This window comes from Furipterus horrens, unplaced genomic scaffold (assembly GCF_987537825.1).
Source record: "Furipterus horrens unplaced genomic scaffold, mFurHor1.1.pri manual_scaffold_13, whole genome shotgun sequence".
Taxonomy (NCBI): Eukaryota; Metazoa; Chordata; class Mammalia; order Chiroptera; family Furipteridae; genus Furipterus; species Furipterus horrens.
Window position 1 is genome coordinate 25,400,224 of NW_028327183.1, and position 17,773 is coordinate 25,417,996.

The 17,773-nt window shown below is 51.4% G+C and overlaps 1 protein-coding gene across 1 annotated transcript in view; it reads left to right on the forward strand.

The window, feature by feature from the left end:
• The window catches only part of CMIP (c-Maf inducing protein), a 223,102-nt gene that overhangs the window by 140,744 nt on the left and 64,585 nt on the right, over positions 1 to 17,773 (forward strand). Inside the window, exon 3 of the mRNA XM_090259536.1 lies at positions 6,518 to 6,568. Within this exon, the coding sequence (XP_090115662.1) occupies positions 6,518 to 6,568 (51 nt within the window). The remainder of the gene's footprint in view (positions 1 to 6,517; positions 6,569 to 17,773) is intronic.

Genomic DNA, 17,773 nt, shown 5'->3' on the forward strand with positions numbered 1-17,773 from the left:
TGGAGGGGGCAGCAGTACCCCGCATGGAAGTACCCTAAGTGCCCCAGGGACAGAGGGTCAGTGAGGCTTGGAGGGGTGTGGCTCTCTGGGCAGTGCCTGGACTGTCCCTTTAACCCAGACCATGGCTGCAGGCCGGCTGCGATGACTCGCCTGGCCTGGGCTGCACCTGGCAGTGGCCTCATGCAGAACCCTCCCTGCTGTGCTGACAGATGGGCGGGTCTGCGGCTGCTCCAGCATCCCCCTTGCTCACTGCCCCCCTGCTCCAGTGGACAGTGCAGCCCCCACAGACCTGTAGCCAGAGGCTGGAGCAGGAGTGTGGGGAGAGGAGGAGGAGGAGGAGGCATCTGGCAGCTCAGAGGATCCAGAGCTAGACTCGGCTAGAGCAGGGGAAACAGACGCAGCCTCCCCCATCACCCAGGGAATCCCAGGTGGGTGCTCCTCGCCCCTTCCTGCCATGGTCTCTCTTGCTGTCATTTTCATTGGCTTCTACCTTGTTTTCTTCTTCTTGTCTCCAGCCTGTCCTCCTTTCTCTGATTCATGGGGCTCTGTGGCCCTCTTGTTACGTAAATGGGTTCTGAGTCATCTTGAACATAGGCTCTAGGCTGAGGGGACCCATGTGGTTATTGGGTGGCCAGGAGCACCTGGAGCCCCACGGTGATGGCCCGAGGTGCAGGGCAGGGCACTCCTCACATGCTGTTGTGACAGTCAGCGGATCCATTGCTTTGGGTTTATCTCCACTTACATGACAGGACCCAAAGCCATGGCGTGACACAGCAGTCTTCCCTGCTGCGGGTGGAAGGGAGGCTGAGAAGCAGCCAGCGGTGCTCAGGAGCAAGGCTGACTTGAGGAGCTTCATCTGGGTGCTCCCAGTCATCAGAGGATGACAGTGCCTCAAACAGCGCTGGCCCTACAGGTGCCATCAGCCACACAGGATTGTTTGCACTTGAATTTATTAAATCAAATCAAGAATGCAGTTCCTTGAGACATATTTCAGGTGCTCAGTAGCCACATGTAGTTAGTGGCTACTGGACTGGACAGGGCAAAGAACATTGCCATTGTCACCCAATTTTGCTGGACAGGCTGGACTGTAAAACTTCGTTTTGACCCATGCTCCCTGCATTGGGCCCTCTCGCGGGGAAAAGGCCTCAGGACGCAGGCAGGTCTGCAGTGTTCCAGCAGCACTGCAGCCCTGAATGGGGTCCCCTCCTGCTACACATAGCACAGCTGTTCTCCACAGAGGGGCGATGCCAGGGTTTGCAGGGTCCCTGTGCTGGCCTTCCTGGTCTCTCCCTTCTCCCCTTTCTCAGGTACTCTGTATTTGTGTGAGCCTGTTTTTCTCTGTCTCTCTGATACTTTTGCTCGATGTCTTCCCTCTTTTCCCCTCCCCTTCTCTCTCTCTCTCTCTCTCTCTCTCTCTCTTTCTCTCTCTCTCTCTCTCTCTCGCTCTATTTCACAATCTTGCAGTTTCTTTTTCTCTGGTATCTTTCTCCAGGCAACTCTCTCCAGCCCAGCTTTCTGGGCAACTTGAGTTAACTCTCTCCGTCTCTCTTTCCTCAAAATTTTCTTCCCTCTCCTCTCTCTGTCCCTCTCCCAAGAGACTTCCTTACAAAGCTGCTTTGTTGGAATTGGAATCGGTGCTTCACTCAGACCTCAGGGAACTGACCTGAGTTCAAGGAAGGTTAAGAGACAGTCATAGGCAAACGTGCCCTCCCCCCCAGCTCAGAGGTGCCCAGCAGTCTGCCAGCAGGTTGAGTCCCCAGACAAAGGCACCAGCCTTCCTGCCTGGGTCCAATTGGTGTGTTTCTGGATGCTTTGTGATTTTCAGCATGAGCTCCCTAATGCCATGTTATTAGAATCCCCGAGTGCAGAAAGGACCTATTTATCTTCTTTCCTCCTTTACTGTCCTTTCTGCTGGTGTTTCATTGCGAGGAGGGAACTGCATAAGCACATAAACGGTGCTGTGAAAACATCCGTGGGGTGCGGCCCATGGGGTGGGGTGGCCGGCGTTGACGAGCTGTAGGCCGGCAGATCATCTTTGGGGATTTCCGCCTCACGGTTGGCTTCCGACTTCTCCATGAGAAGTGGACAGGGCCCACTGCTCCTAAAACAAGGCTGCGGGCGGGGTGAGACCCAGGAGAACCTTCTTCCCCGAGAGCTTCTGCTTCCTTTTGGAACGGTCTCCGAGATCTGCTCTTCTCACGGACGTTCCGGGCAACTGTTTACCCCACGCGCTGGCAGCAGGGGCAGGGACAGGGCGGGTTCCCTTCTTACTGGAAGCTGGAGAGAAAGACCTTTCCGGTCTGAAGATCACGTGCTGTTTTTTCCCTAAGAAGCTGAGCCGGGGAAGGAGGACTTGGAAACAGTCACCCCCAGTGCAACCTTGGCTGTTTTTGTCACCTCTTGAGACAATACAACAATGAGAGAACTTGGCAACTTTTGAAGAGGAAATGAAGCAGAATTTGCCTGGAACCGGGCCCTTTCAGTATTCGAAAGATTTATAACTGGGAAAAGTCGGGGCTGACCTGAGCGGGCCTGCCTCTTCTAGGACCTCTTTTCCATGCTTGAATTGGGTCTTCTCTGATGGAGCCTCAGGGCCCTGAGCTGTGCCCCATGTCCCAGGGGGCTGGGCTGTCCCAACTCAGCTGTCCACACAGCAGTATTGGGACAATGTGCAAAAACTCGCCCTCTCCCCCATCCTTGGAAGGCACTTAGAGATGCCTGCGCAGGGATACCTGTGGCCCCCAGCAACCTCTGTTTTATGTAAACCTGGGCAAGCCGAAGGAACAAGCAGTTCACAGCCCACCCTTGTTACAACCTCTGACCCTCTCAGTGAGAAGGCAAGTGGTTGTGAGGATGCAGTGGCTGCACCACCAGTCACCTCCCCTCTTCTGGAGGAAAGTTCTGGCCACCCTCTTGTTAGTGAGGTGGGGCCTCCTGGCAACTGGAACAGGTGCCAAGGGCTTCCTCCTCCCCCATCATTAGCATAATACTTTAAGATTTTGCAGTCCAATTCCTGGAGCCCAGTGGAGCCCAGGTACATAACACTCTCTCGTGTCGGGGTGGACAGTAGAGAGGGCGGGCTGTGGGGTCAGACAGACCTGAGTCCCAGCCCAGCTCTAACATGCTCTACCTGCGTACCCTTGGGCAGCAGGAATGCCCTCTCTGGACCTCTGTCTCTATGACCTGGACCCACAATACTGGGCCCTGGATGTGGTGAGGATGAGTAATGTTACATGTAAAACGCTTCTCATTGTACCTGGTACATAGTAGGTGTTCAGGAAAAAACTGCCATTCGTTAAGTACAGCTTGGGAAAGAGGGGATATCAAGGCTGAATAGTTCTTTTGAAATTCTACTGCACATGAAACTTCTTCAATGAGTAGAATGGGTATAGTGATTTTCTATCCCTTCATCCATCCACCGTGTATTCATCTGTCCAGTCATTCATGCATTCAGTGGGTCAGCCAGTCTTCCGTTTAACAAAGATTTCTCTGTGTTTTGTGGACATGGTGATTAATAAGTCAGACATGGTCCTTGACCTTACAGAGCCCATAGCCTAGAAAGGGAAAAAAAAACACACAAAGAAACAAGCAATCACAGGATAGTGGGATATGTTAGGTGAGGTGTCATCACCTAATGGGTCAGGGATGGGGAGGGGCTATTCACCATTAAGACAGGTATTCTGGAGAGTTGGCATTTCAGGTGAGACCTGAAGAGTAAATAATGAGCAGGCAGTGAAGGAGGGGTACAGGTGGAGTGCGTGGGATGTATACTCTGTGTGAAAGCCAGACAAAAAAACAGAGCAAGCCAGGTTATGCTGGGTTCTGCTACAGTGACAGGCAGCCCCAAATTCTAAGTGGCTTAAAGCAGCAAAGGATTTTTCTTCATTAATGCTGCATGTCCATGGTGGGTCAGCTGGGAGTTCAGCTGGTGGAGCACACACCATCTGCAGTGTTACTGGTCACCAGCGAACCTACTAAATGCTGTATTGGCTTGTAAAGTCTTTCACTGGAAGTGTGACACAGGTCACGTCAGCTGTGTTTCACTGGCCAAAGCAAGTGACCTGGCCGTGCGTACCTACCATGTGCTTGGAAGGAGCTAAAAACACTGGGAAAGGCTACTGATAAGAACACAGTAAGTCTGGGCCTTAGGTTCCTCATGAGAAACTTGGCAGGAGAGGAAAAGTTGGGTTAGAGTCTTGTCCTTAACCCGTGGTCCATGGTATAACCTGAAATTGCCTATGCAGTTGTGCATGCGCCTGCGCGCACACGTGTGTGTATGTGTGGTATACAGATGTGTACATTACTTGGGTGGGAGTCCATAGCTTGCTTCAGGTTTTCAGGTTCTCATAATCCCTGAAGACTGAGAACTCCAGTACTGAGTGCTCCTTAACATCCTTTTGAGCCTGATTCAGGGAGCCTCCTTCCTTAAAATGGACTAATGCATCGGAGGCTTCAGGAGAGCAGCCAGCCTAGGAGGTAGGAGGGAAGAATGTGGCAGCCTGTTCCCCAAATTGTACTGGGAAATCATTAGCCTAGTGGGTGGGGTGGGAGACATTTGCTGTCTCCCTGCTGTCCAGGAGACTCCCCTCGCTCCCCAGGGGAGGGGACACAGGAGAGCTGGGTGGGGTGACTATTCCTTAGCCAGCATCTTCGTGCTTTGCTTTATGTGTAATTATTTCATTCAGTGAACTTTTAAACACCAGCCTCACTGGGGAGGTGGCAATTAATCCTACTGAATCCTGTCTCCTTTTCCAATCCAGTGGCTCCATAAGATGTCATATTCATAGGAGATTAGTATGCAGGCAATCTTTGGGGGCCCTTTAATTGGCCTACCACACCTGCCCCTTGGCCACCATGGTGTGTTAAAAAGCAGAGAAAGGGTTGTGGACCGGGAGTGTGCCAGAGCCACTCATACCAGCTTGTTCTGGCTCCTGAGAGCCGATCATGTGCCTCTCTTCCCAATTCTGGTTTAGGGATGGAATCGGCCAAGGTGGCATCATTCACAGCGTGGTACTCGGCACATGCTGTGGTCACTGTGTTCTGTTTTGTTTTGTTTTAATCCCAGAGAACCTGTGGTTACACATTTATCAGCACACCACTGGCCGAGGCTGACACTGATACTGATCATGCCTGTCTGTAGTATTTGCACGCTGCATGCACTAAGTAAGCATTTTACATAGGTTATCTCATTGTTGGGATCTTGACACCGCTCTCCCTGAGCATGGGATGTATTTTGTCATCCTAATGAATAAGAATTGTCATGAGACCACAGAGCTAGGTCAGCCCCGACAGGAGGTAACTCAGCCATGGACCCTTCGGCGTACTACTGGTCCCTGCAACAGGCTCTGATTTGGTCTCCTCCTCCTAGTTGGCTGTCACAGACTTTGTGGCTTCAGGGGACTTGCTCTAGGTCACACCACTAAACCACAACAGAACCCAGACTTAAACCCAGGTGCCACAGAAGTCCCTGCAACAGGCACAGGGTGACCCCCATTCCGCTCCCCACTCAGGGCAGAGGCGTATGAATCTGCTCAGGGTTTGGAATGAGTCTCTGAGTCTGATTCCCCACTGCACTGGCCACTGAACTGGCTCACTGATTCAAGCCCAGAGAGTTCCCCAAATTCTGCCCTGGCAGGTGATTAGGTAATGATAATAACAGTGGCTGCATTTCTGTTTGACCACTTACTGTGTGCCCAGCATGCTTCTAGATGCTTCATGTCTCAAGCTTCCTGACATTTCTGTGGGATCAGTGTTTTTCCCCCCACTTTACAGATGTGAAAATTGAGGCTGAGCTGTCCCAGGCCTCTGAACTAGGGTGTAGGGTGGTATGGATCAAGGAAAGTTTCACTTTCTGTACAGTGATTTTTAACTCAGGTCTACCCAAGTTCAGAGCTGGCTGCTTTCTGCCATGACCGTCTGCAGTTGGCAGGAGGTACAGTGGGTAAACCCACAGGCTTGGGAGACAGGTTGCTTGGGTTTGAATATACGTAGTTGATGTAAAATCTCAGGGTCTCAGTTTTTCCCTTTGTGAGATGGACAGTGTCACACCCACCTCATAGTGCTGTTGTGAAAGCAGATGACAGAGTATGGAGATAATAACCGCCAGGTGCCTGAGCAGTGCTTGGTGCCAAGGAGGCACTCAAACAGCTCCCACCGTCATCATCCCACACCCATGCCTCTTTCCCATTCATCTGGGCCCCTCTGGTGATCCTAAATAAATCAAGATGGGTGTGCATTAAAGCTCTTTCAGCCACCAGTATCTGAAGTCACTCCTACCCAGCAAAACAAGCATATGATGGCAGTGAGGTCTTATTTCAGAAAAGTCACCCTGGTTATCACTTCTATTTTGGTTTTGTACCCAAAAGGTTCTGCTTGATATATTTCTGTAAAGGTTGTTGGGGTCACAGAGCAGACCCTATTGGACAGACAGGCTGGGGCTTGTGTGCTAGCCTGTAAAATGCTCTGAAATGCTGCAAGTCTGTGACCGGACCTTGCTCTCCTGTTCTTTTCGTTGCAGGCTGCCAACAGCTACCTGCGGGACCAGTGGTTCCATTCTCTGCAGTGGAAGGTAAGTCCTGACTCAGTTGGTCATTGGTGGCGGCTGCCTCTCTTCTGGGCATGGCTCACCACTGCCTGTGACTCAGAGGCATGAAGGTGGAGAGCTCTTGCCTTCCAGATGGCTCAGCTGCAAAGCCTGCTCCTTTGTATAAAGCCTTTCCTCCTTCACCCTCTGTCATTTGATACCTTTCTCCCTGCAATACTGAAGCAGCATTGCTGCCCCTGTGGCCCTTGACTTTGCTCCTCGCCTTGTAGTGCTGTGCCTGCTGTCAGAACGCGCTCACCTGAGACATTGGGGGAGGCACGACTTTAAGGGCTCAAGATGCTGTCTTGAAAGTAACTTCTAAAGGTGCCTCCAAAGCTAAATATCCCCGAGATTCAGAAGTCTAGCTGAGTTTTTATAGTTTTCTGGTTCTTTGCCCTAATTTCCCAGTTCTAGGGCTGCATGGGAGGGTCCAAAGCCCCCGGCACAGGAGGGAAATTGGTCCTCTGCTGGTCACTTTCAAAACCCAGGGGCTAGATCTGCTGAGGAGGGTCCTCCCAGCCCCATGGGGAGCAGGCAGCTTCCCTTCATGCCCCACCTCCATCTTTCCCGCCTTCTGATCTTTTAATTTAGAACAAGTTGTGATGGGCCTGTGGCCTCACAGAGCCAGCCGGGAATGGCTGGAATGACTGTACTGTAAGCTGGAGAGCCGCGGAGGAGGAGCAGCTGGCCCTGTGCAGGGTTTAAGGCCATGGGACAACCGAGGGAACACTCAGAATTCCTCTCGTGCCTCTGGAGGGGCTGTCGTCACAGCCAGGTGGAGGATGGAAATATAACCCCGGAAAATTACATTCCTAGTCCCAAAGAGGGCCACTCCTCTCCGTTTCCCTGACAGCTGCAGGCCCTGTCGCCTCGTTGCCTGTACAGCAGTCTCAGAGGCTAAGCATGAGTCTCCAAGTGGGGGCTGCTATGGGGAAGGACTGGTGTTTATTGAGCACCAGCTGTGTGCCGGGAACTTGCAGCCAGGCCAGTCATTCCATTTCACCCTTGTCTTGACCTTGTAAGGCTGATTATTGTCGCTGCTGCCACTTCATGTATGGGAAGGGTGATGCTAGACTGGAATCCAGCTTCCGTAGTTAGTAAGGGCCTGAGGCAGGGCCCTTACATTTTCCCCATACCTGTAGGTGTCAGAATGTGGGCAGAAAGCACTAGGTGGCAGCTAAAAAGGCAAGGAGGCGCGAGGCGCATGCCTGCTCACAGAGGTGACAGGTACTGCTGAGAGCTCATTTCCACAGGGAGAATGTCCCTAAGGCCTGGCTCTGTGTGGCCAAGTGTGTCCCAGGACAGGCAGAGCATGCATCAGGACCTGTGGAGTCCATCTGGGAGTTAAATGCCAAAGCAGGCGAGAGGGAGGGAAGAAAACTGGGATGGCAGTGGTTGCGGCGCTTCCTGAAGGAGGCCATTTCACTACCAGCCTCCCCCTTTTTATTCTCAATGCATGTTTTCCATGTGAGCCCTCGCTAAGTGATTGCCTAGCTTCTCCTTAGCCCAGGACCAGGCAGAAAGTACGTGGAGATACACAGCCTACCCGACAGGTTGGGAAGACGCCTCATTGAAAAGGTGGCCAAGATCAATGTCTTTAGTGCTATGCCACAGAACTCTGCTTTCTGCCTTGTCCTGGTCAACATTTTTTTTCCAACGATTTATATCAATACCTAAAAGGCAGTGCTTGTGAAATTTATGGCTATCATACAGCTACAAGGGATATCTAAGATGGTGGTCACAGAAAATTGAATTTCAGGAGACTGGCTAGAAAGATGATCTGAAAGTGACAGGCTTGAAATGTACTTTCAGGGATCAAGGATTGCATGTGAAGTTCAGACAGTTGATTCAACAAGTACAGAATTCAGGATCCCTGGGCTTCTAGCAGTTGTCAGGTAGACCTGGATGTCTGCACTCAATTTTGGTGGTGTTTGGTTTAAGGTTGTTGAATTTAATCAGTTAAAAAAAAAGAAAAAAGAAAAAGAGAGCATCCAGGAAACACAAGTCATGGTGTCAAGGACTCAGCAGGCATCTGACAGCATGTGCCCCTTGTGCCAGGTGGTGATGTATGATGACTCTTATATGTTCTCACTGTATAAGCATTCAGTTGTGTCTTAGGCATGTGTAAGATACTGGCTGTTCCCCTTTGATAACTGCCCCTGCCCGCCATGTTTTAGGTATGCTGCCACCAGGTGGCAGTGGTATCTCAGTGTCAGCAACTTGGTTTCATTCCCATGACTCTGTGCCACCTAGTTTTGATAAGATTAGAGGAGGCATGCCCTCCTCTCTTTTAAAATGGCAATGAAACATAAGGTGTTTTGGAGGCCCTGCCAGCTAGCAAAATTAACTTAGAGGCCTGGATTCGAATCCTGGTTCAGTAGCTTACTCATCCTGTGGTCTGCCTAGGTTTTAGCAAATGTTTATTAATTGAGATGCAGTTACTGAGTACCTACAATGTGCCAAGCATGGTTAGGTGCTTTCCTGTTTGTTGTCATTCAGCAAGTGATGGAACCAAGGCTCAGAGAGGCCTAGTGACTTACCCATAGTCACATAGCAGATTTCAGTACGGATCTGTGGGTCATCCAGCCTCCTGCTTAATTTGCTATGCCTGATTCTGAGCTTTGGACTCTTCTGCTTCTCTTGATACAGCTACTCTCTCCTCTGGTTTTACAATCAACCATTTTGGGATTTTTCTTTTCTCTCCTCCTTTTCTATATTTTTAACTCAAAAAAAAAAAATCAATAGAACATCAACATGAAGGACTTTAGAAATCCTACAACCTCAGCTGGAGTTTTTAAATTTTCTAAATGTTGTTTTTGTCTCCCCCCCGACACACAACAATATGTATTTACATGTTATAGCTGTAGTTCATATAGGGAATATATCCTTCTATTTGTAAAGAATGTTACCTCTTAAATGCTATGCTCCCATTGATTTAGTTTTTACCAGTTGCACTGGTATCTCTAGGGCATTCTCAAACTTCTTGTTTGGGGCTTTGAAAACCATAAGTTATTACAGGAGCATGTGGCCTCCAAAGTTAGCTCTATTCAACCAAATCTTATTTTTTAGTATTTAAATTCAAAGGCAGGAGGGCATGTGTTGTGTGGGGATATCTAAAAAGGCTCCTTAGAGGGACAATAATGAAGAAAGGTTGAGAAACGCTGCTGTGGAATCTACCTCATACTGTGTGTGAAACAAGGCAGACTGTAAATAAAACAGCTGTGTGATATTCTTGCCAGTCTCTGCTCCGTCCTGGTAACCCTGGTGTTTCAATGGCTGCAGCTCTGCGTGCCAGTGTGTGCACATGCCGGCACATGCCGGCACCTACCATCACAGGGTCACAGGCCATTTGGGGCGTTTCCCCAGGGCCAGGCTCTATGTCAATGCATAATCTCCTCTCCTCTCAGTGTGAGGAAATCTGAGTCACTTGCCCAAGGACACCCTGCAGGGGAAGTGAGGTTTGACCTACAGCATCCCAGCTCTCAGGACCTCCTTCCCTGCCCTCCCCTCAAGCAGCTCTGCCCTTCCTCCCTTCCTCCCTTCCTCCCTTCCTCCCTTCCTCCCAGCCTCCCAGCCTCCAAGCCTCCTGCCTTTGGAGCCCTGCAGGAGGAAAACCAGCATCTCTGGTCCCAGGAAGGAGTACAGATGGGGTTACTCTAGGCAGAGTGAGGGCAGTGCCAGCCCTCCCAGCATCCCCTGGAGCAGAGCTCGCTGTCCTGAGACTCCTCGGGAGGCCAGCCCTGTTTGCTTTGGGTGGTTCAGCCCCTGAGGCCAGTTCCTGGGGGTATGGAAGCGTAAACAGTTGTACTGAGTTAATGAGGCCTCATTTCTGACTCAGATGCACATTGGAGACCAGGACCTGTGGAGACAGGCCTGTCTATGTCCCCATGACGGGACAGCCTGGTTTGTGTGACAAGGCCAAGAGTGTGTTCCAGGCTGTGAGGGCAGACTGTGTGTGTACAAAGCTGTGAGAAAACGAGGCTATTTCTGTATCCAGGGTTTTGAGGCGAGGACCCAGGTATATACAGCTGTGAGGGGTCGACCTGGGTGCGTACACGGGCTGTGAGGGGTGAGGCCTGGGTGTGTACATGGGCTGTGAGGGGTGGGGCTTGCGTGCACACATAGGCTGTGAGGGGTGGGGCCTGGGTTTGTACACGGGCTGTGAGGGGTGGGGCCTGCGTGTGTACATGGGCTGTGAGGGGTGGGTCCTGGGTGCGTACACGGGCTGTGAGGGGTGGGGCCTGGGTGTGTACATGGGCTGTGAGGGGTGGGGCCTGGGTGCGTACACGGGCTGTGAGGGGTGGGACCTGTGTGCACACACAAGGCTGTGAGGGCACAGGCCTGTCCATGTATAAAGACCATGAGTGGACAGCCTGGTTTGTGTGACAAGGCCAAGAGTGTGTTCCAGGCTGTGAGGGCAGGCTGCATGTTGATAAAGCTATGGGAACACTGTCCTGTTTCTGTGTCCAAGTTCAGGACAAGAGGCCCTGGCTACCAGCTGGGAAGAGATACACCGGGCCTATAGAGCAGCCTGAGAAGCGGTCACCTGCTCTGTATAGTCCCCAGCATGGCGCTCCTGGTGCCTTCAGCTCTGAAGAAGAGCCTTTTCACTTCCTGAAGGGGGTTCTTCAGGCGTTGCACAGAAGTCTTGAAAACTAAACTGATTTTATCCCCCGGGAGATCTGGGTCACCCTGAGCAGCCCCAGGGGCTGAGCCCAAGTGCCCGGGAGGAGGAGCAGACTTGGTGAGAGATGAGGAGCTGGCCCAAGACTGCTGGGGAAAAATCCCAGACCAGGTTTGCATCCCCTCTAGCCATCTGCCTGGCCACATTGCCTCCTTCTCCCCAAGCATGATTTCCTCAGCCCCTGGGGCAGCCACAGGTCACCCCTGTCCAGGGCTCTGTCTGTCCTCTGTACAGAATAGGAGGGTGAAAAAGAATGTGGAGTTCATGTATGTGTGTGTGAGGGCTGACCATATTATGAGTGCATTGGGCATGGAATGTGTTTATCTGGGCCTCAGTTTCTGTTGTGAAATGAGATAATACTAGTACCTTGCGTGCTGGGACGTTGGGAGATTAGGATATTCTGTTATTTGTGAAGCCTTTTGAAAGGAGCCCCAGTGGAGCCCGTGCTGTGGGAGCAGGATGGCACACACCCTTACCGCTGTGGGTGAGAACAGCCTCCTCCCCAACCGCTCCCTGCCCCCTCAGGTGTCTGTAAGAACTGAGGATGGTGGGAAGTCTTGTCCTGAGGGCCTGCCTGGTGTGCACCATGGGGTGTTCCTCAGGCTTTTGAGCCCTGCTTGTGCCTGACACTTCAGGTACGTTAGCTCCCTTAATCTCATAGTGGTTCTGCAAGGTCTGGGGTACCCCATCTCGTAGATGAGGGGACCCAGAATCTAAGGTGACAAAGGACATTGCCAAGGACAGCCGGTTCCTAAGGATGCCACAATCTAGCTTTCACATCAGGCCCTGGGTGAGCCCATTCTATGCCCGGAGCCCCCGCTGAGGCTCAGCAACCACCAGGGTCCCCAGTGGGCAGGTGAAGAACCAGAGGCTTGGAGGCAAAGACCATCTGGGCTGGAAGCCTAGGTTCTCTTCTCATCAGGCCACGCCCTCGGGAAGGCTGAACCACTCACCCCCATTCCCACGCAGCGAGAGAGGCCCCAGCTGGTGCCCAGATTCCTGGGAACAGGTCAGAGGGACAAAAGGCCCTTGAGCCGTCACCTCCAACCCTGACCTTCCTTTTGGACCCACCCCCCCTTTACCATCTTGGGCCGAGGCCTCTCCTCGGGGGGAGCCACTCCTAGTTCTGCAGCTATGGCCCCCAGATAACTTTCTCTGCTCAACTGCAACCCCCTCTGAGCTCACATTCCCCAGCACCATGCCCTGAGTCTTCCTCCAGCCCTCCCTCAACACAGAACAGCAGGTGGCCCTCACCGCCCTTGACAGACGATCACTCCTGTGCCACGCATGTGCCTCCCTGTTGAATCCTCACAACCCTAAGGAGGGACCTTGTCCTCCATTTCGCCATTTCACAGATGTGGAGACTGAGGCCGAGAGGTTTAGCCACTCGCAGAGGTCACACAACTATCGGATGGCAGAGCTGGGGTTCAGCTGATTCCAGAAGCTGGGATCTTAACCACTGGGAACATGGCTCCCACCTGCACGTGTGTGAGCACCCATATGCACGCACACACCAGACTGTTCCTCATCCCTGTGAGCTTGCACTTCCTGAGTGTTCCTTCAGTGCCTTTCCGTTTTTCTGACTGGCGTGCTTAGGGCCTGGGTGTTAGTGCTTGGGGAGGCAGTTCCTGGGGGCTTTACGGTTTTCTCTAAGTCTCACAGGCGTCACCGCGAGGGTTATGTGAATTAACCTCTGACTTGGCAGTCCCCTGCTTGTCGTGGTAGTGGCTGCCTGCCCCAACCCATCCTGCTTGTGGCGCAGCACTGTCAGACCACCTGTCTTCAGCCTGAGGAGGTCAGGCTCAGCGACAACCCAGTCCCACCCCTGCCCCAAACGTACTGTGTCGCCTGTGTCCCCAGATTCCAGCATCCAGGCTCTGGGTGCATGGACCTAGCTTTGTTTCTAACTGCCCTTGGCACTGGGCCACCGCCTTCCTGTGTGGCTCCTGGCTGGGCTTACTGCTCTGGCCAGGACGTCCTTTTGCCTGGAGGGAAGACAGTGGCCCCTGTTTCACCCTTCTGTTACTGAGTGGTGGCCTCGCCCCTCTCTGCCCCACTGCCTTCCTCTCTGTCTCCCGCTGTCTTTCTCTGCCTTTTACAATGATCACGAAAACATCTTTACAGCCACATCAAGGACAACAGCCACTCTGTTCCTACCGGTCCCCACCGGATGACTGATTTCAGTCTCACACATGTCCTTCAGGTTCATCCACCTTTACACAGGCCTCCATGGATCCACGTTTGTTGGGCACTTAGGCTGTTTCCATTTTTCTCATTACAGATAACACACACATGACTATCCCCCATGTCAAATCTTTTACTTCTTTTGGACCACTTTTTTTAGGGCGGACTTTCAGAACAGTGGGTACTGGGCAGAGCTGGGTATTTTCTTGTGGCTCTTACCATATATTGCCAGTTTGCTCCCAAAGAATAATTTTTGCAATGCCTAAGTGTGAGGGCTCTGGACCAAATTGCCCAGGTTCAAATCCTGGCTCCTCCACCACTACTGGCTGTGTGACCCTGGACGAGTTATGTTCCTCTCTGGGCCTCCTTTTCCTCCTAAATAAAATGGGGTTACACTACGACCAAGCTCATTAGGTTCTTGTGATGATTAAATGGTTAATAGCTGTAAAGAACTTAGAACAGCACCTGCCATGTAAGTACTGGATCAATGTTAATTAATCCTATTCTGCTGTAATGATTAGGATCCTGTTTCCCTCTGGGTAGAAGGGCTCTAGAGGCCAGCTCTAGAAAAAGGGCACATGCACATCACCTGTGCCACCAACCCCCAAGTGAGCCCATTGCAGGCATCACTGATCAATCACGGTATCTCTCCCTGAGACAGAACTCTTTTCCACACAGCCTCCTGCTGGTCCACCTGAGTTGACAGGGGGAGTGAAAGCTTGCCACCACCCTGTCAGAACATGGAGGCAGCTAGAATGCACACCTGGACTTTTGGTATATGCTAATCAACCTGGCCCTGGACTTATCCGTTCCCAAAGATATGCTGATGGACTTAGCAGTTCCCAAAAGATGTGCTGATGGACTGAAACCATTCCCAGGGGAAATGCTAATGGACCTAGCCCGATATGTTAACTAACCTGGTGTGTGTGGGGTGGGGGTGGGGGTTGAGTAATCAGGTGTAAACGATCTACTGAATATGTAGCAAACTCACCCTCACCAAAATGTGTGGTTGACAAGTATAAGAAAGGTGCCTGCAGAAGTGCAGGTGGGACTCCTATGGGCCCATGAGGAGGACCGGGAGTCCCCATTCCCCTTGCTCCTATGGGCCCCTGAGTTGGTCCGGAAGCTGCCTCTCCCCTTCCCCCCCTTCCCCCCGTTTTCCCTCAATAAACCCATTGCCTAACCCCACAGTGGTCTCCGGGTGATTTCTCAGAGTAAGGCTGCCCTGACACACCCCTGTTCTCGTGACCTCAGTCCTGTGGTCGTGAGTGTCAGCTGTCCTGCCTCCGAGAAGGAAGGTGAACAGGGAAGCAGGACAAAGGATGGACGGGAGGCAGCCCCGTGCTCTCACTGGCCCAGCCACAGGTTGGCTTCATCCAGGTCAAAAAGGCAGGAATTTGGTTGAGATTAATTTCTGGCTCTTGGTCAAAGAGGGCTTTGTGACCTCCTAAGAGGGGATCAAGGGATTCAGTGGAGCTCTGTGAAAGGAGGGGCTTTCCCTCGAGGCAGGGGGCCCAGTGCAGTCCAAGATTTCAGGAGGGGCCTCAGTGGGAGGTATGGCTGGTGGTGGCACCGGGCCCCAAAAAGCACAGAAGCCAGTCCAGCCAGGCCCCATCAGCACTTACAATCAACAGCACTGAGGGGAGGCCATGGGGGCCCAGGCTTCTGGTCCCCTGGGAAGGCCACAGTCTTCAGCGACTTCCGGCCATAGCTCATACCCCTTGGTGCATCATTGGGGACCCTGTAACTAACAAGGGAGGCTTCAGGGATTGAAACTTAACAAGTGGCAGAGGGCAGGGCAGCCTGAGGACCACAGCTCATGCTCTCGTGGACTTTCTTTACTGTAGATGGAGAGACCATTTATTAGGTGCCTCCTAATGCCAGGTGCTGTGTGGGGGCTCTCATGTGTGATCTCTTGCAACCCTGTCAAAGTTCGGTTAGACTCATCTTGAAGGGGGAGCTGAGAGTGCAGAGGGCTTGTCTACATTGCACAGCTAGAGCCAGGCAAAGCTGGGATTTGAACCCAGGGTCTCTGAACCCAGCCTCCTTCTGCTGGCGGGAGGTGGCATCGCCGTGGACCTCAGGGGGGTGGTGTGACATAGGCATGGGGGCCTGTCTGTGAGAAGCCTCAGGCCAGCATCAAGCTCTTGCTGCAGTCTCCACTTTCTGCAGCCTGCGCTCTGTTTGGAATAGACATGGGACATTTTGATCTGTTTTTTAAATGAACTTTTCATTAAAGGATAACATATATAGAGAAGAGTGTACAGATCCAGAGAATACCACTGGATGAATTCTCACAAATTCTCGCAGAACTGAACCAGTGTAACTGGCAACCAGATCAAGAAACGGCATGACTACCTCTGGGGAGCCCTCTTGCCTCTCTAGTCCCTACGTTCCCACCAACCGCCACCACAAGAAACCGTGATCCTGCCTTTTAGCGGCATAGACTATAGTTTTCCTATATCTGGACCTTGTATAAATAGAATCATGCAGGCTGAACTCTTTTGTGCCTGAACCCTTTGGCTCAAAATTATGTTTATAAGATTTATCTATGCTGTTGCGTGTGGCGATAATTTATTCATTTGCTTTGTTGGATAGTGTTCTGTTGAATGGATAGGTTATTCATTCGTTCATTCTGTTGTGGATAGATACTTCCCGGTTGACTACTATCAATAGAACGATTATAAACATACCTTTTGGTGAACATATGTCCACATCCTAATGAGTATAAACCCTAAGGCTGACATAGGTTCCCTTTAATAGATGCCACCCATTTTCCAAAGTGGTCCTGCTAATTTATATACCCACCAGCAGTGTATAAGAGTCCTAAGGCACAGGGTATTTAAAAACCACATTTACGCAGGTTTTCCTTTAATACTGAAAAGGACAAAGAAAACTAAAAAAATTCACTCTGTCAATAAAGCTCTGTTAACAACTTTTTTTAAGTGTTAAAACATCGATCTATAATTTACAAATAACAAAATGCACACATTTTTACGGTTGGGTGTGGTGAATTTTGACTATTTACCTGAATAACTACCACCCAAATTCCCATCACCCCAGAAAACTTCCTCATGCCCCCCTTTTCAGTCAGTCCCTCCTTCCTCCCCCTGATATCCTTTGTTAACGTTTAAGACAGATGCATGTTAAGCCATGTACGGGGTAAATCTGAGAAGTATAGAAAGGTATACGACGCAGTCCCCTCCTCCCCCAAGTCCATTTCCCAATGGCAGTCCTGATAGCGTCCCATGGGGCCTTCGCAAAGGTTTTTATGAATGTTCCTTTTCCAACACCGCACAGGTTTTGTTGCCCACACTGTTGTGTTCCTGGCTTCTTCACCCGTGAGTTAACATTTGGTGGTGAGCGCTCCGTAGCAGCACGTGCAGATCGCCTTCATTCCTTTTTACATTTTTGTAGTATTCCATTCAGAAAAGGGTCGAGCTGGATGAGACTTTAGACCTTTCAGGAAAACTGTTGTCCAGACAAGGAAACTGAATTTCTGAGGAAAAGGACATTTGTTGAGCACCTACACCATCAATGGGCCAGAGGCAGTGAAGGGTACTTTGCTACCTAATCCTCACCCTTTGAGTCTCTGTAACCATCCCCACTTGAAAGGTCAAGAACCTGGACCCAGGGAACCTGGGTAGAATGAGCTGTCCCAGGACACAGTGGAGGAGCTGGGTCTATGCTCCATCCTTGAGACCCCAAAACTTTTCCCTCACCCTCCTGCACCAGCCAGGGCTTCTGCAGCCCCCACCAGAGGGTCAGCCTTGGACTTGGGTACATCCTAGACACCCATACCCCTTCTGTGTAGAGGTCTTCCCTGGGCCTCAGGAATGGCGCATGGCAGCTGGCTCTTCAGACAGCCGAGAAAGAAGTGCATTGTGGGTAGCTCCATTTTTTTCTAGACAAGGAAGCGGGGACCAGAGTTTTCGTGTGTCATCCCACGCATGCTTTGATGGGGGCTGATGAGTCACTGAACCATACAAGGAAGTTTTTTCACGTAAACGGTTTGCGGGTGAACTTGTTTTCTGCCCTTTAAAGCAGATTTTTTTTTCTCTCTTTCTCTCTTTTTAAAGACGTCTTCAAAACATAAATCTGAGGCTAGCAAAACCTTTTTTTCTGCAGAAGCCTGCAGCGGGTCCCTTTCAGAGTGGGTGTTGGGCAGTGCACCCCTGAGATGGGGGTGCTGGTCAGTGGGTGGGGCCGTGGCAGAGGCCCAGCCTCAGAGGGAAAGTGGCCCGCTCTTCTGCATTTGTACTGAGGCTCCTGCCCACCTGTTGGCTCAGAGACAAGGCCCGATGGAGACTCCAAAAAGAGCA